Genomic DNA, 20049 nt, shown 5'->3' on the forward strand with positions numbered 1-20049 from the left:
CATGATCTCCAAAAATTGTAATCCCTCAATTCAGTGCTGGGTTTGGTTGTTTTCTAACCAAAAAATTAGCATTTTTTCTCAATGTCTTGGCTTGCATGTTCAACTGAACCTTGAGACTGATTATGCCTCACTTTGCCATGTATGATGTTCAACTAAGTCCACATTTCACAAGTTTCTTCTATAACTTGATTACAGGATTTATGATTCAAACCTGTTTTTATGCGTTGGATAGGGACTGCATAAAAAAAACGCATAAAAAAAATCGCATGAAACTTCACGAGTGGCTATAAAAAATAGTTTTCACAACAGAATTTAAAAAATATTTTTTTATGCGGTCAATAGGGACCGCATAAAAAAGTCTCACATAGAAAATAACTCAAAACCGTACGAAATAGAATTTATTGACAACAGATGTCAGCACTTGACTGCATCGTCTGGTCTATCGTCTGTTTTACATATTTTTATCCAGGTGCTGTTTTTTTGACTTAAAAAATAAATTATTTCATTTTTCGCATATTCATGCAATAATATTACTATAATAAGTTCATTTAGCTATAATAAGTCAACGTGAGACATGGCGAATCGCACGAGACTAGTTGCCAACTATACCGCACAAATAAAAAATCGCACAAAAAAGACCGCATAAAAACAGGTTTGACTGTATTGTCACTTTGTAACACACTGGAGACCCTTAAAATTATGGGCCACTTCCTCTGCACATTAGTTTTCAAGTGACAAAGCTGAAGAAATTTTTGTAAGATGGTCTTGATGTACAAGTATGAACTTTATAATCTTGATCTGGCTGGGACTGCACATCAATGAGATCTATCTAGAGTTCATAACATCTAGAGTTCATTTCTTGTAATATAACTGGAGAAATCACTAAACTTTTTCTAGGTACTTTGGATTTTTTCTGACAATGCCCATATAGATTTAAATAAATCATTACTTTTTCACAGGTTATATTTTTATATTTTCATTATAACTCTTTTATCAAACAATACAGTCATCTACTGGAGAGTAAATTAAATAAATCTCATTATAACAAAAGTTACCCAATGAGAATGCGTTATTTATCAAATTTACCATTCTCGGCTTGTGATTATGCATAAATATCTGATAAATTTGATTAATTAAGTATGATTTATCATATTTACCGTTATGAACTGGTGAGTATGCATAATCACTTTTACCATATACCATATATATGTGACTGGAGGGTCAGCACCTCTTCGATGCCCTGTCAGGAACGACTCCACCGTGTCCCAATTGACATGGAAGCCACGACGGCAGTTGGATTAGAAAATAGGTCACACGAGCAGTTGCGTGAATGTGCGATTGGATTTGGGATGGAGACCACAAAGTTAGCAAGCAGGAAGTGATGCACTCAGAGACTAGGTTAACTAAACAATTTATTTGAAAAATAGAAATTTATACATTCTTTATCATTAACGAGTTAAAATGAATCAAACTAAAAATATCTCTAGATATTTCCCGGGGTCACATGAGAGAGAGAGTTCACATGCTGTTCGTGTGGTGATAAATACCTGAAGTTGGATGATTCACTAGTAGACGTAGTAACCTCCTTGGCCTGGGAATACAGGTGAAATCTAGAATTGTCTTGAGTTTGACGACGAAGTTAGTTTTGTTATGGGGCAGTTAAGTGTTTCGTTTTTGTGACAACATTAATCCAAATAAGAGGCACTTAATAAGTCCGTTGGACGACAAAGTTAATCCAAGTGGGAGGCACAGTACAAACGTTATGGAGTAAGGAGCTGGAGATGACTTCTCTTGTAGGACTGGTGACGACTGATTTTTTTGGCCATCAATTTTAATGTCAGTATGACATCGCTTGGCTAAGAGGTCAGCGGATCACAGGAATGCATCATTTTTGCTGTCAAGAAAGTGTAAGAGGAGGTAGTAGATGACAACAATTATTGAGCAAGTATGATGACATCAACGATCAAATTTTGGTAAAAGTCGGATTAACACACACACACACACACACACACACACACACATATATATATATATATATACAGTTAACTCCGCATAACGCATAAGTTGACACCCCAAGGGGAAGTGGAAATGTGTCGAGTTATCCGATGTAACGACTAAAGCGAAGTTGGGAGAAAAAAACCACAAAACTACAATTAGGAAAATACAGTAGTGTGTTAAACAGTAGTATAGGCTTATAATACATTGTGTCTTCCATTTACAATTACTCTGTAGATGAAAAACTGAAAAATTCGTTTAGTGTTGTTTGTTTTGAGCACTTAACTGTCTGGACTTTCTTTTTCAATGATCATGAACGCCTTGAAAACATCATCTTTGCAATTGTCAATTGTTGGCAAGTAACATCTAAGGATTCTTAATTCCTCTGGCATGAGAAAATGCAAAATTGGATTCTGGTGTGATGTTGATGTAGATTGTATATTTTCTTTTTGTTTATGTTATTATTTTATACATAAAAATACATAAAATGTTAAGGCATTTTTATTATTATGTATATATATATTAATAAATAAATCGACTCCCCCTCCTGAAAAAAAATGAGTTTGCACCACACGTGCGGAGTGAATTCATTTTTTCAGGAGGGGGTGACGACTTATCGGAGTGTGAGACAGCAAAAGTATGTTGACTTATCCAGTGGTGACGAGTTAAACGGTGTCGAGTAAACTGGAGTTTTTTAACATTAATGCCTATGTAAGTCGGCCAGGACCACAGAAAACTGACTACTTAACCGATGGTGTCAAGTTATCTGAATGTCAACTTATGTGGACTCGACTGTATGTATATATGTGTATATATATATGTGTGTGTGTGTGTGTGTGTGTGTGTGTGTGTGTGTACAGGAAGGATGCAAAAGTAGGTATACGGTTGAGAATCTGAGAAATACAAATGTTTGTGTTCATTATTATTATTTTTATTATCTTTTATTAGTTCGTATTCCTTATTTGTGATTTAATTTGTACATAAAAATAAATGTTTTTCCTTTCTATTTTTTCCCTGTATGTTTTTTCCCATAAAAACAACTATATATCTACATTCGCACCCCCCTCTGTATATTAAGTATCATGTCAAATACCAAAATTCATTTATAAAAGTATTAATGTTGTTCTGATTTTAAGAAATATTTTAGTTTCTTAGACTTGATATATTGTTGGCCAGATGGTCAAGGCAGTTGTCATCAGCCACCGGTCTATGAGACTCAGGTTTAATCTGGATGGTCAAAATCTCTCCAGGGAGTGCTGCCTCAGATATGTCAGATTCTGTCACTCACCATCTGACAGCCGTCATTACAGGACTGACTGAACTGAATACGGGAATGAATAAAGAAAGTTCCTCTTAGTGTCCTCAGGGCAGAAAAAGCTTGAAAAAATTCTTGATATATTTTCATAGTTTTTACTTTCCCGACTGTTATTACAAAGGGAAAGTATGGCAATCAGGCAAAAAAATGACCCTCTCTACATTTTTACATTTTTGGACTCGGGATCTTGAAACATCAAGAAATGCAAAAAAATTTTTGGGTAATTTCTGTGTGGGGAGAGGGCACAATTTTGTTCATTCTTTTAGAAGCTTAATAACTCCTGTGCTTTTCGTCAAAAATTTTGGAAATTTTGCAGGGAGGTTTGTTTATTTAGATTGATGCTATTAAATTTTGGTGATTAAAGGTCAACGAGGTGGGGAGATAAAGGGGTCGTGTGTATCTCCAGTAGAGTTAGACTTAATGATGATTTTACTCATTATTTTCATTTAGAATTTTTTTATAAAAGTCATCTCTACCCTCAAAATTAAACTTTTCACCATTTTATAATAGTTAAAAATATAAAATTTTAAAAATAAAATATGATAACGGATGGCGTTACCAAAATTTTAAATGCTGAAAGGGAAAAGTTGAGAAACTTGTTGCTGGTTTATTTTTTCTTCTATCCCTTAAAATTATAAAATTTCATTAAGCTTTTTAAAAGTTTTTATAATATATAATGAATATTTAATTAAATTTTATTTTATTAATAACATTTTTGTTTAATTTTTGTTAGCTGAAATTGAGCGTGCAGAATCAGTCTGTGATAATTTTGAACCTATGAACGATATTCCAAATCTATTAGAAACAGATGCAATAGAAATTTTTAAATCAGTAGGTATGTATTTGGTAAAATTTTAAAATTATATTATCTTTTATAATAGAAAGATAAAATGAATAATGTAGATTGTTTTAATAATTTAGAAGAAAGTGTTAAGCCTGAAAACATTCAAGTTGTTTCTAGTTATGAAACACTTGTACAGAAATATGTTGAAAATTATCTGTCTAGTGCTGCTCAATATTGCCAGATAACTGAACTTGCACGTAGAGTTAATGAATGGGAAGATAAAATACAACCTAAATTGCAAGAAGAGGTTTGTAGATAAGTTTATGGTGTGTGTGTGTGTGTACATAAGTAAAATAGAAATATTCCTTTATTAATTAAATACAGGAATACATCTATTTTCATGGACTAATTATAGAAATTTTAATATTTTGATAGGAAAAACATGAACCTTTTGACATTCATGTTTATGGAACAAGAATATTAGACTGCTATAGTAATAATAATCGAAAACAAACAGTAAATTTTTCTACAATGTGTAAGAAAAAGAAAAGATGGGAAATTTGCAGATATTTTTTGGCCACATTACAATTAGTAAGTAACATTTCAAATTTAATTTTTCAACAATTTAATAAAGTATATTTTGAAAGAAGATTAAGTTTCTTAATTTAAAATGGTTATTTAAATTTTAAAGCATAAATAAAATAGTCATTTAAAATATTGATATAATCACAGTTTTATATTAAGTCTGATATAATGTAATAAAGTATTTTGCATGTTAAATTATAATTTCTTGAATTTGTTACCAGTGTAAATAAATTTAGTAATCTGCCATTATTACAAAAATTTTCATCTAAATAACTGAATTCTATGCTCAAAAAGTAATTTTTATTCATGTTAACTAGTAAACAATTATACATTTCATGTCCATTGTTAAACATGCAACACCAAACCTCATTCAAGGAGTCTAGTAAGTTGTTTATAGACTCCTTGAATCAGGTTTGGTGTTGTATATTTAATCTTTTATTTATTTACTTGTTTAGTTTGGAGATGTGTTATTGTTAACTTGTTTTGAACTATTCAATAATCTCCCATTCCTTACAAACTTTTGACAGTAGACAATGTTTGTTCTTTGTTTAAACCTGATGTTATTCATGATTATGGAATTTTCAAGTAACTAAAAATGAACTAATTATTTTAAAAGCTGCTTTGTTTTATTTCATTATTAATTAAGAAACAAAAACTATTATTGCATCAGTATTAAACATAACTAAATAAAATAGTAATATGAAAAATTTCACTTTTCTGACAGTTACATGGAAAGTATTGTAATTGGTCAAATTTTGACTATGGGTTTTTGCAAAATACAAAAACCCATAGTCAAAATTTGCATTGCATTGCATTTTCTTGATGTTTTAGGTCCTGATTCCAAAAATATCAAAAAGTGGGGACGAAATTGAGAAAAATATGTGAAAACTTGGGAGTGGCATTTAGTAGTTCTCTATGTTTAGAAATGTCAGAAGGTCGAGAAATCTGTAAACCATGTTCAGTGGCACTAGAGTGGGTTAACCTAACTATTTATCATCTGTGAAAATACAAATTCACATGTAATAAGACCTACAATAGTCTTGTATCATAAAGACTATGCAATATCTTGTTTATCTTAATGTGTAATCTGGTCATGGTTAGCTACGGGAATTTAAGTTTTTATTTAAAAGGAATTTTGTATTTAATTTTATAAATATATATATATAATAAATATAACCCAATAATTACTACAAATATCAAACAAACAGCTAGATTCTTTATCAGTTTATAAGGCTAAATTTAAATTAAATTATTACTGTATTATAAACTGAAGTGCCAAAAAATTAAAGACAGCAGCATGTGCAATGTTGTCTACCTGTAAGGGAAATGCTTTGAGTTGAAACATTTGCATATGACATCATAGGTATGTTACCTGTCAGTTATGTATGAGCTTGATTGGAGTAGCAATGGGCTATGTAAAGGATTTATCATCATTTGATCATGAACAACTTGGAGCAAGAAGAATGGGTCACTCTAACAGCAAGGTGGCCAATGCTCTTGGATTTTCTTGTGCAACAGTTTCAAGGGTTTACTAGAATACTTAAATTCTGGACAGACATCAGCAGCATGTGCAGTGTGGGCACCCATGACTGATGCAAGAATGTGACTGCCAGTGGCTAACCAGGTTAATAGCCAGGCAATGAAGGGCAACTCTGTGCCAAATCACATCAGACTTCAACAGGGGCACTGTTGAACTCATCAGTCAATCCACAGTACAATCCACTGCATTCTTTGGGGTTTGGTAGTTGCCAACCAATTCTGGTATTACTATAACATTAGGCATCAGGCAATGTGCCTCACTTGGGCCAAAGAACATCAATGTTCAATTTTGATGTTCTTTATGTGGTCAGATGAATCTCATTTTAAGCTCATTCGAACTGAAAGCTGTGTTTGTTTATGGCAACCATTACATGAATCCAAAGTGTTGTGCAAGCTGGTGGCAGCTTCATTCTGGTTTGGATTGTGTTCTATTGGCATCAACAGACTAATGGTGAGACTGCAGTCAGCTTTGACAGGTGTGATGCATACTAATCTAGTGACAGACATTTTGTACCCCTTATGCTTGCTATGTTTCCTGACAGTAATAATTTGTACCAGCAGAATAATATTACTCCACAGGGCATGGGTGGCATAATAATAGTTTGAGAACATTCGACAAATTTTAAGCTACTCCCTTGGCCATCTCGGTTACCAGACTTGAACGTATTGAGTATTTATGGGACCTTGTGCAAATGTTACTCAAATCCTTGTAGAACTATTCAACAAATGCAACTGAATTATGGAGAACCATTGAATATGTCTGGATTGAAATACCTGTACAACAACTCAGATATATCATAGAGTCTACGCCACATCTTATAGCCACTGTTATTCAGGCTCAAGAAGAAGCTACATATTATTAGGTAGATGTCTCTAATTTTTTGGCACTTCAGTTTATATAACAACAGATGGAACCCAGGTGATCTGCCTCCTGCCGAATTGCTTAATAATTATTTAGCCTTACAGTCCAATAAAGAATCTGTTTGTTTGGTATAATTTAATTGTTTAATTATTACTTTTATATAAATATAATTAAATTGCTTATATAATTTTAATCTATAGGCCAACAATTATAATGTTCACATAACGAGTGGAGAGAATATGGATACAATGGAACTCACATTATTGTCTCGGAAAAGGCATCATGACAATCTGAACGAATTTCAAACTTCATGAATTTCATGACAAATAGTGATTGTAATTATTTTAATATTTCATCTGTTGATGGGCAGATATATTATGCCTCAATCATCTCTATATGTATAAAGCTACCACATTAAACATCATTTGTATAAAAATATACAATATAATCAGCCTTAAAATTTTAAATGTGTCAAAAAAAAACTACACACATTAATTGAATATTTTAAATATAAACTGAAAGAATTGAAATGACATGCATCTCTTCTGTCCAGTAAATTTGAAATTTAAGCCATCAATGTTTTTAGTTTAGATGAATTATACACACATATATATTTTTATATTCTAATATTAACCAAAATTTATTTTATTTGTATTTAAATATGAAAAAAAAAAATCTGAACATTTGTCAGTATTAATAACAGAGTTACATTCTCTGTTTCTTGTACAGGTAATTGTTTTTTCTCTTGTATAGTAAGCTGTCTACATTATATTAAAGGTTGTATTTAAAATGTTTTTGGGTAAGATCATAAACTTTTATATTCCTGAAAATAAAGTATTTTATTTATTTATTAATGTAGAATTGAAAACATTATTAATATTTTATTAATTTTGTTTTCTTAATGAAATATTTTATAGAATCTAGATTTTATAAATCATAAATACTGACAACTGGATGGCCAAAGTTGTTAAGGTATCAGTTTGCTGCTCTGGGAATCTGGGTTCAAATCTGGGAGTTTTTCATGGACAGACCATCCTGGACATGTTAGACCCTGCTTCACCATCCAACAACCCTTGATAGCCAGATGGTCAAGCAGTTAAGGTGTCAGTGTACTTCTCTGGGAATCCAGGAATGAATCTGGGTGAGTGGTAAAACCCAGGAATTTTTGAGGATGGTTCTTCCTAGATATATTGGGTCCCATTCCTTACCACCCAGCATCCCATTGCGGCCTGGCCAAACCCAAGTTGGGTATGATAAAAAAAAGGCCCTCTTAGTGCCCACAGGGTGGAGAGGGTAAAAAAATATAAATGCAGATATAATATTTTGTTATTACACTGTTGTGTATAAATAAATTTACAATTATAAGTTATTAAACATTTTTAATAGCACTTCAGAATTGATGTATAGAAATTTATACACAATTGTAAATACCTGTATAAATTCTAAAATCTGCTGTCACGAATGATTTTATTTGATTATAATGCAACATTATTAAGCAAAATATCATTTTTGAAATAAAATAATGTAAAATAAAATAATAAAATATTTTACAAATTTAAACTTTATATAGCAATTAGAAATATTTGAGTTTTATGATAATTCATATAAAATATAACTTATGACAGAGTTTTGTTTTGGTACTCTCATCATAAGTCAAACATAATGGTATGTGATAAAGAAGTACTGTACAGTTCCCAAGGACGCACATAAACCTATATATATATACCATATGTGTAATGTGTATTGTAATAAGATACTGTATCTTAATACAGAACACCTACGTTTAGACATAGCAGTCTGTCCCATGTAAACATTTGTTAGGAGTAAAAAAGATCTTTCTATCATTGCACAAGTGTATATATGTGGGCTTGTTCCGAACGGAATCAATTCAAGACGATTTAGTATAACATACAAATAATCCTTGACTCTAAGGGATAAAGATACCATTGAAGGATAGATACAAAAAGGTAATTTTTGTTAGAGAACACGCTCAAAATGACTGACTTCAGTGGTAATACAAAGATGTACAGGAGGGTCTAATGATGTGTTCACTTGTTTATAATCGATCAGCGCAAATCGCAACCGTCAATCTCGTAACGGTCAACTCTTTGATAACAGGTGCGTGTCTGGGAATTGTAACGGATAAGTTACGGCGGCGCTGATCGATTATAAACAAGTGAACACATCATTAGACCCTCCTGTACTGTAGATTAAAAACATATTTGAACTTTGTTAACTTTTACTTGTATAATTTATGCCATTAAATTTTGCTCATTTTTAGGATAAAAATCGCTTAATTCAGTTAATAATTCTGTAATTAAATTCAGGTCAAGATAAATTGGAAAATATCTGTTATTTTTATAAAAATATCGAAAAAAGAATTATTTATCACTGAACTTAATACGATATTAACACGAACTATACGATCCAGCCATTAATTTTCTCACATTTAGCTATTTATAAACGTGACGCATCGTCGTGCATTATAGGAAATACTTTACTAGACACCCACCCATTCTCAATTTATATATATATAGAAATTATGCAAAGTAATATTTGCACCAAACAGAATTATATTTAAGAATTGCAAATTTATATAGAGTTTAATTTTAAATATCAGATTTCGAACAGTTACCGAAGTTTCTGTTTAAAAAATTCAAAATTGAGAATTCTATACGATACAATAATAGCTGGTTTTCCTCATCTATTACTCTCTTCGTAAACATTCTGAAAATGTGAATACAGTAATACCTCGGTTTTCGTTGACTTCGATTATCGTCGTTTTCGGTTTCGTCGATTATTTTCGCTAAAAATCTGTCTCGGTTTTTGTCGATTGCCTCGGATTTCGTCGGCGTGTCCAAGTGATATCGCTGCTAATTTTGCAAAAACAAAGGGCGACCCACGCGTTTTCCGGCTCAGTGTGACGTTATTTCTCCTTGTGTGAGCATTACCCCGCGACGGCCCACCATTGGCCAAAGTTTCCGTTCCCTGAACACTGAGTTCGGTCGTGGGTTCGCGCTTCGCTAGGACGGGCTTGCCGCGTGGAGTTTTCCGGGTTTTCTCCACGTCTGTAATGCCTGAATAGGGGCATTTACCCTTAAACAGACCTCCCGAAAGGCATTATTCCCCACGATATGATTATTATAAAAGCATACAATTTACTATTACATGACAATTACGACACACTTTACCACGGGGCGATATAGGCTAGAAGCTCATGTCCAAATAGTTTCTATAAGACAAGACATTACCCCGCGCGTCTAGTCAAACAATTCCATCGCTTTCCTTTAGATTAGTCTTTTATATTAATTTCTTATTGTATTTAACACTATATTAATTCTCTATAAATGTGTTTTGGTATGTATTTTGGAGTGTCTAGAACAAATTAATTGAATTTACATTGATTCATATGGAAATAATTGCCTCGGTTTCGGATTTCGCCGATTATTTTCGGACGGATTATCGACGAAACCGATGTATCACTGTATCTTATACAATATGAAAATCACTGGGAAGAATTTTCAACAAATCGTTGAAGTACACAACTCATTCTTAAATTTCAGGGGCGAATTCTCTGGGCTGCCTAGCATGCGCCACATGCTTAAAATTAACAGGTTTTGACTCAATATACTTTTTATATGAAAACAAATATGCCAATAATAATTAATAAATATTTATATTTGTTACGAGTATACGTGTAAACTCTTTTATCATTTGGGAAGTTGTATAGATTACTCCCTGTGGAATTTCAGGACTTTGAGTATATATCTGAACTGAGGGAACCGAGACGAGTTCAACGATACCCTACTTTTGGACCGAAGACGAAAAACAAGAAAGTTATAGTTTTTAAATTATCATACTTTTAATGCTTTCATGCATACGGCACCGTAGTTGCTAGTGCTGCCATCTTGCGGTAAAGTCTTCAAACAAATTTTAAAAAAGCGCACTGAAAGGCAAGAAATTACACGCAGTCGAATGCCACTTTCTTTTTTTTCTTTTGTTCAAGAACTACCATGAATCAATAACTAGTGACGTTAAACAATCGGCGGCCTGCCGGCGGCTCCCCTCCGGGAGGAGTCCGCCAGGAGTACGAACAGTCGAACGCCACCTAGTAGAAAACTATAAAATGGCGTAGAATGCATTGTGAAAGGCAAGAAATCATAAATATGATAACTTTTTAATTTTTGGTCTCAGGTCTAAAAGTAGGGTATCGTTGAACTCGTCTCGATTCCCCGAGTTCATATATATACTCAAAGTCTGAAATTCCACAGGGAATAATCTATACAACAACCATCATTTGTGTTTTCTTTTACATTGACTGCTATGGGCTGGCTGTTTTAAGTCAGCGTCATGCTTGCGGGGCTCGATCGCTTGCTCGTATGGTTTGCCACGGCAAACAAGTGCGCGCGCATGACGTTATTCGAAGCATTTAACACGGCTAGATTGTATTGAAAGCTTGCGGTACCCAGTCAGCATACTTGTATCGTGTACAGGGACAGATCTACATAGGGACTAATAGGGCTTAATCTTTGGGCCCCGTGTCAAGGGCCCACAAAAATTGATTATCATAAATTTTTAATACTTTTTCATTATAATATATTTCGTATATTTTATGTGTAGATATAATGGGCTTTATAATATTTCATACTTTTTTATTCACACCAAATAACGTTTCTGCCCATTGTTTAGTTCTAGAGAAAGGCCTATTATCCTTATTATAACTTTCAGCATGCCCAGAAATTTTGGTTAGGATTCGCCCCTGTGAAATTTGATGTTCTACAGCTAATACAGTATTAACATTTATTTTAAATTTACTATTATAATTGGCGTGTTAATAAGCGTCTACCAGTGGCAGAATGGATCAAAATCACTGAACGTTAATGATTTGTTGGTCGCGGATTCGCGCCTGACTAATGAACATTTTCCGAGTTTTCTTCACGTGTCTAATACTTAAACAGGAACCAGTTTCTTGGTAGAGAGCACTCCCGGGAGATGATTACGTCGTGCCACTTTTGGGTACGCGTGGCACGTAACGTATCATGATTTCGATTTATCATCTGTCTTTTCCAATTAACTTTTTTACCTTTATTCTAATTAAAGCATGTTCTTTTAATTTCTTTAAATATCGTTATTCGAAGTCTAAAATTTTGCAAGGTCCGTACAGACCTGGAAAGTCAAGGAATAAGGTCGGAATCCGTCTGTCGCTCTCTATCCTGTTTGTTCTGAACATGTCTTTAAATTCGGTTCCGAATAGGGAGGAGTACGAAAACTGGAGGGACCAAACAAATGGCAAGATATGTAGCGCTTACGTCTCATAAACTGTAAATGATAGTCTAACGATTTAAATTTTGTTGGATAGGAAGTTTCTGTCCGTATTTAAAATGGTGGGGAGTGTATACAGCTATGCAAGGGGGAGGTAGTGATTACGCGCGAACACCGAAAATGGCGGCGTTTCAGCAGCGAAACTTTGGTGGTGTACCGAACCTCACTCAATTCACGTATTTTTATTAGTTCTGTTCTTCGCTGCTGACCACATATAGTATATGGAGATAATAATTCTGCCAATATTGACGGATTGGTGATCTGTGATGTCTTCTCTCTGACTGCAAATTTCCGTCTTTGGATGGCCCGCGGAATTTCGGAAATATACCAAAATATTGCCATAGAATTAAAGTCGGGTTTTCAGGAACACCATCGAGGATCCGCTTTCCCGCCAAAACTCCGCCGCGCTCATTATAACGGGATGGGGAACTTTTTTAGCCATTACCCCAAAATATATTTGTGTAAGTCGATATTATCCTCCTCACATTTTGAAAAGGAGAAAATCATTACATATTTATCGAATCATTTTACACTGAAAATGAAAAACGTTTTATGAAAATAATAAATAATAGACAAACCAAATAAAATTATCATTTTGGAACACAATAATTTTATTTAAAACTTTTACTCTTTAGGTTTTGGAGAAATTCCTTATTATCCCCAATAATTTCATTTTTACCCCATATGGGGTAATTTACCCCGGTTCCCCGACCGCTGCATTATAAATATCGGGAAGGGATGGGAAGAAATGTAATGTCCTTAAATGGGTCCGTGCTGGACCAAAAATAGCACAGCGATTTCTCCTGTTTAAATTATTTTGAATTTACCGCCTCTTCGCTTTAAGAATATTCGATTTTACGACGCGACGCGAGTCCTTTTCGTATTTAAATAAAATTTACGAATTAATTTAAAATTAAATCATGAAATTTTTTATATGCCGTAGAAATGGCGTAACTAATTACGTTATTATTTTACGCGAAGTTTTTCAATTTTTGTAAGTGAATAAAGTGTTTTTGATAAAAAGAAAATTATATAATTGTGAACATGGCACCAAACAACAAATTGAATAGGAAGAATTCTTCCTATTCAAGCAAAATTGAAGGATAACGAAGCGGATTGCATAAGCAGACAATTTTCAATCTCGGTCGCATATTCATTGACCATACACAAAGCTAACACTGGAAAAATCAATAATTGCATAGGAGAAAAAGAAAACGTTGTCAGAGTATCATAGGTTGCTCTAAGCAGAGTGCGAAAACTAGAAGATATGATAACAGATCCATCTTTCAATATTATTAATAATTCTGTATAAAAGCTAAATTAGTATTAAATTGTTTGCAGTTTGCAGTAAATTTGGTTTTTGTAGAATGTGGGCTTATTGGAAGGGTGTTAGCTCTCATGCGGCCTTGAAATGATAAAACGTTACCCACCTCTGGACGGTTTTATATAGGATATAAAATGTTTGTCTCTCTATTCTTTGTTTTTTGGTCAATCTACTCCAAATTATTCTTGTTTAACTCGTAATCTAAGAAAATATAGACTATCACGAAACCTGGACATCTTACCCTTTTCCTTATTTCATTCTCCTTATTAATTCCTAAACCCTTTGTCAGAACCGCACCAAATTTTTCATGCTTATTCTCTGGGACTCTGGGGAAAATACAGACTTTCATAAAATCTGGACACTCCTGATTCGATCTCCTTGACACTTCGCGATAAACATAACAACTGTAAGCTAAATAATCAAATTTGTAATATGGTTTTCATTTTAACGTTTAGCCATTTCCTGTTTGGACAGGCAATGCCGGACATGTCTGTTGGTTACTAATAAAACAAATAATTACAAACTGTAATAAAATATACATTTTAAAAATATCTTTGTAAATTTAAAACATTCTAAATTAATTTGGTTATTTCTTAAAACCCGTGGAACATTTTTATTAGTTTAAGTTCAAATCCAGATAATAGCGAAGTTGAGGCCGAAGTTTTAAACGCGAAAACGTGTACGTCGGACGTATACAGCGCCTCTTTCCTGTAAGCCTAGAAGTTTGACAATGGCGTTTGAAATGTCGAGCATGATTCCACTGATTTCCGAAACTCCATTGTCAAACTTCTAGGTTTACAGGAAAGCGGCGCTGTATACGTCCGACGTACCCGTTTTCGCGTTTAAAACTTCGGCCTCAACCTCGCTAATGAATTCATCGTTCCGTGGAAACCCGTATTCTTAAAAGTACAGAGTGAGAACGCGTTGGTAGTTCCGACCGGAACTGTTCCTCTACCACTTCTAGATATGCTGTAATCAAAAACTCTATAAACCAATACACGAAACCCCTTCCACTAGGCGCTGAAAAGTGACAGCATGCCAACTTCCAGCCTGGTTTAGTACAATCTCTGAGACTTGCTTTTTTGTGGTTTACGAGGAATATGACGTTTCATATGCTTCTTTTCGATTTGAATTTCAGAGATGATTAACCACCCAGCAAACTGTGAACGAAATGACATTTTTTGAGACAGGTTTCGAACAGCAAGCAGAGAAACCACCAAACTTGTATGGGTGGCTGGAGAACATAAGTGCCATACACATATTGTGGAGGAATTAGAGGAAAAATATACGATTTTGAATTTCTTCTCATGAGATGACTTACTCAGGACTGCATGTAGAACTTGTTCTCTATTGTTCGCCTTAGGGGTGGTAACAATTACAACCCTGATGCAAGTGAATTTTGGACGGTAATGATTAATCACTTGTTGTAGCCATCGTATGCAGACAACTGTGAGATGGACCGTGAGAACTTTATGACATGCAAAGATCAAGAGGAACGGATAAAGCCATGTCTGATAATGAATTCAAACCTATCACCAGCAACAGGAAAAGAAGAACAAGGAAGCAAAGTTTCGTGTATTGGTATATAGAGTATTTGATACAGCCTCTACAGTTCCCAAAGTTGAACGGATGAAGAATAAAAGATGTCTGTGGCTTTTGCTTTTAATTGGATTATTTTTTCATTGCTTTCTAAAGGGAAGTTCTTAATTTTGAAGGCCAAGTAGCCTACAAGGAAAGATTGGGCGTCAAAAATGTATTCTGCAGCATAGAATTTGAATAAATGGCGATTCCAATTTCAACAGACTGTCTTCAATTTTAAATGTTTTAAATGAAAATAATGTCTACATAATCTTGAGAAGTTTGTCAGCGTTCATTCCTTTTATTGAATATGTATGTATAACGGCCGGATGGATGAAATGGTTAAGGCCACAGCCTGCAGCTTTGAGGAATCTGAGATCGAATCCAGTAGAGCAAAACAATTTCAGAAATTTTTCATGGGTAATCTGTCCCGGATGTGCTTGGTCCCATCCCTTACTACCTAGGAACTCGTGAAAGGTGCGGAAAAAAGGCCTTCTTAGTATCTACAAGGCTAAAAAAAAATAAGAAAACGCCTTCTAAGATTTTTATCTCAAATATGAACTTAACTATTTCTTTAAAATAAAATTTGTTTTAATATATTTATCCTTTCAATTTTATTAAATTCTTATGTTGTTTTATTTTATGCATTTATTTGTAATTATTAAAACAATCTTCTATGTATTATTTATTTCATTATAATTAAAATCATTCTCCTTAGTTATGCTCCTGGATCCGGCTTTGTATGGTGATCACTTTTACTGATAATAGTAACCATCTGATAATATTAAGACCTGTAAGCAAATAAGACTACAATTACTAAAAACACCAGATTTATTTACCTACTATAAAAAGTACTGTACTTTTAAAACAATTTAAAATTGTATAAAGATTTATTAATTCTGACTTTTATTATCTCCAGTGTTTTTCCCGATGTTTGTAGTGCCATCATTAAAAATAACTAGCATATAATTGAAATAAGAAATGTGAGCGATTTATACTACTGTGATTAATTATTGTATTAACTATAACCAATAACCATTACTTTTATAACAAATAACAATTGACGGAACTCGTTATCAGCCATATGTTTGGACTGATAAGCATTGTTTTTTTCACTTTTAACTTTCCTCTCTATGAGCACTAAAACTATTAAAGAAAATCTTCTTAATTATATTTATTATGAGTTTGGCCAGGCCACAATGAGGGACATCGAATGGTAAGGAACAAACCGTGTATATCCAGAACAGGTTACCCATAAAAATTTCTCGGGAATTGCTTGTCTGAATCCGATTCCGAATCCCCAGAACAGTAGTCTGAGTCCTTAACTGACTCGTTCGTATTCTACAATATATGTATATTATTTTCAATATTTAGGACATTCGTTTTCATAGAATAACTTATGAGATTTGGAAAATCAATATCAAAAATATATAATACTCAATTTTAAAAAATATATTCGTGTAAATATGTAGCCATTTTTTTAAAATTACGTAGTAAATGTTATATAACGACCGGTATTGATTTTTCAACTTTTATATATTATTCTATAGAAAAGAATGTCCTAAATACGTATCAAAATATCTAAGAAATTTAATTTTATATTATTTCGAATTTTTTATTATTTACGATTTATAACAATATGTGTTAATATTTAATATTTTAATCGTATTTAATTTTATTTGATCTTATTGATTATATCAAAAATGTTCCGAGAGAATGAAATTTCTCAACTGGAAAATGCCTTTTAAATTATATAGTTGAGTTTTATTTATTACGCATAACGTTTCGTGACATCATTCGTACATTTATTCGAAAAGAACGCCAGACTCGTCACGTAATCAGAAATCAAATGTTTTGTAATTAAGAATTCCAAAATTGCACTAATATGTTAAAATTAAAATGCATAAACTTAAATAATAAGTTATTTATTTATGTTTTTACTCTGTAGACACTAGCGCGGTTGAGGCCGAAGTTTTAAACACGAAAACGTATACGTCGGACGTTCAGCGTCGCTTTCCTGTAAGCCTAGAAGTTTGACAATGGCGTTTGGAAAGTCAGTGGAATCGTGCTCGACATCCCAAACACCATTGTCAAACTTCTAGGCTTACAGGAAAGCGACGCTGAACGTCCGACGTACACGTTTTCGCGTTTAAAACTTCGGCCTCAACCTCGCTAAGAACGCCTTCTTAAAATCATACCTGAATTGAACCAAGCCCACAATGAGGACTGTTGGGTAGTTTGGGAGTGGCCCGACGTATCCGGGATTGACTATTTACGAAAAATTCTTTTTCAAGTCTTTATATTTTTTCCTGAAATGGTTGCCACTTTGGGGAGACCCGGGAACAACTTCGGTCGGGAACTCCCTCCAAGAATATTTCGGGAGCTCCACGGGATCGTTCCGGATATGTTGGGCCCACCCTCATAACCCGGCCCCCTATTGTGGGCCTAGCTGAACTCACAATGGGCTTGATATAAAGGGGCGCTTTAGTGTCCGGATACTGAGATAATTTTTTTGTCTCAGTATTCGAACCGCCAGTTGCGAGTTAATAAAACTCCCGAAACTGGTAGTTGATTAAAGGTTCGTGCCTCATCTACGGACTGACCACATCGAGTTTCTGGATTTTCTTCACGCATCTAACACCTAAATAGGAACCAGTTTCTCATAGAAAATATTTTCGGGAGGCACCCCTTGGCAGATCGCCCACATGAAGCGCCTTAAATAATCCTACAATCCTCAGTATCCGGGCGTTTAATTTAATTTCTAATTGTTTGCTTTATTCGTGTGATTTTTTATTAACTTACGAAGTAGTAATATCAAAATAGGATTTTAAAAGAAGTTCCTTTATTACTCTATTTGACTGTTTCTGCCCTAAAAGGGTAATTTTAATCATACTCATCATAGGTTTGACTAGGCCTACAAAGGGTCGGGCCCGACATATCCGGAGCAGACAGGATTGGATTCCGGGTTCCCCAGATTGGTAGTTGACCCCTAATTGTTCCGGTCATTCGGCCGTCAATATTTAAAACCAAAAACAGTTAATAAAAAAATACTTTTATGTAGAATAAGCGTTGTTTTTTTAATTTACGGCAACGCAACACTTGGGCAATCTGCCTAGGAGAAATGCTTTCCGGGAGGTTTTTCTAAGGGTAACTGGTCCCTATTCGGGCGTTACAGACGTGGAGAAAATCTGGAGAACTCCATGTGGCCAGGCCGTCCTGGCGAGGCGCGAACCCACGACCGAACTACTAGTGTTCAGGGAACGGAACCGCTTGGTCACTGTATGCCGTGTAGAATAAGCACATCAATATAAAATAGAACAGAGTTTATTCAACTTTACATGCATTTAAATATGAAATATGTAATTTACTATATAGATCAATACATATTTTTTAAATACACAGTACACAAACAAGCAGAATTATGAAATATTTTTCTGTATTGCAAAGTATTGCAAACAAGTATATTTAAGAGGATTGTTTAGGTAATAACACTGATTTTAATTATAAATTTAAAAATTATATAACACTCACAGATTAGTAAGAAATCTTTTTCTTTTTATTGTAATTTATAAAGTTACGAAAATGTAATGAATATTTATATTTGCATATTTAAATAATGATGAATAGGATTCCTATGTAAAATAAATACGTCGTAAATTTGTAGTTAATGATTTATTTGACTGTAAAAAATAAATAAAGGGCTAAAAGAACAAGTTTCAATTATAATTAAAACAGATTATTAAACAAAACATTCGAAGTAAAATAATGGGCGAGTCCCAAAAAAAGTCCAGTTTGAATGGTTAACGAGATGAAATATTTTCTGAAAATAAAGTTTACTTCATAAATTTTAATACAAACATTAAAATAAAGATTTGATTAAGTAACAATACTTTTTAAGACTTTTTCTGGCTTCGGGAATTGTAGAGTCGTCTTCTTTGAAGAGGTATCTTCTGGTTCCCACTACATAATTTTTAAAATATTCTTCCCAATTCACATTTGTGATATCGATGTTAAATTTCTATAGTAATATATTTTAATATTTATTTCTTTCAGACTATTTAAAGTAGACTCCCGCTTTAACAATTGATAGCAATTTTTAAAATCATAATAAAAAATTTGTAAGCTTAAGTATATAGATATTTCGATATAGCAGGGCTAAGAGCTAAATATTAACAAAATTAAGAAAGAAATTTAAACTAGAGAAGTCATTTTAGTAGCACAAACGTCAATATAACATTTGTATAAGCATTATATTTAAATTAAAATTGCTAGAAGACTGTGTAACGAAGCGGCAGTCCGTTGTTCAGGAGGATCCGGGATCGAATCCAGGAATCAACTACTTAGGAATTTTTCATGGGAGGTCTGTCTCGGATATGTCGGCCCTGTTTCTCATTATCCTGCCGAACCCATTGAGGACATAGCAAACTCATAATGGTTATAATTGTAAAGATTCTCTTAGTGCACACAAGACAAAAAGACTTAAAAATTAAACCAAAAAATAAAAAAACAAACTGATTTGAAGGAATTATTCATGGAATGTCCATTTTTTATTTATAATTGCAGTAATCTACTACATAATTTTTATATGCGAGAGAAAGTCGACAGTGTCCGATGGATAAAACCACTGACACTAGTAGTTGGTTGCAGATTCGCGCCTTGTCAACGTTCTAATCAAGTGGATTTTGCACACGTCTAACACCTAAATAGAGGCCAGTTTCCAATAGAAAGGTGTCTCGGAAGGCATG

At 33.6% G+C, this 20049-nt stretch overlaps 1 protein-coding gene across 2 annotated transcripts in view; it reads left to right on the top strand.

Moving 5' to 3' along the window:
• The window catches only part of Cap-H2 (Chromosome associated protein H2), a 43906-nt gene extending 35387 nt beyond the window's left edge, over nucleotides 1-8519 (top strand). For both annotated transcript variants that reach the window (XM_067273604.1, XM_067273605.1), the window contains exons 12-15: nucleotides 4044-4145; nucleotides 4232-4401; nucleotides 4530-4685; nucleotides 7281-8519. In XM_067273604.1, coding sequence (XP_067129705.1) covers nucleotides 4044-4145; nucleotides 4232-4401; nucleotides 4530-4685; nucleotides 7281-7394 — 542 coding nt within the window. In that variant the 3' untranslated portion in view covers nucleotides 7395-8519. The remainder of the gene's footprint in view (nucleotides 1-4043; nucleotides 4146-4231; nucleotides 4402-4529; nucleotides 4686-7280) is intronic.
• The last annotated feature ends 11530 nt before the right edge of the window (nucleotides 8520-20049 follow it).

Source organism: Centruroides vittatus, unplaced genomic scaffold (assembly GCF_030686945.1).
Source record: "Centruroides vittatus isolate TY-2023 unplaced genomic scaffold, ASM3068694v2 contig_484, whole genome shotgun sequence".
Classification (NCBI taxonomy): domain Eukaryota; kingdom Metazoa; phylum Arthropoda; class Arachnida; order Scorpiones; family Buthidae; genus Centruroides; species Centruroides vittatus.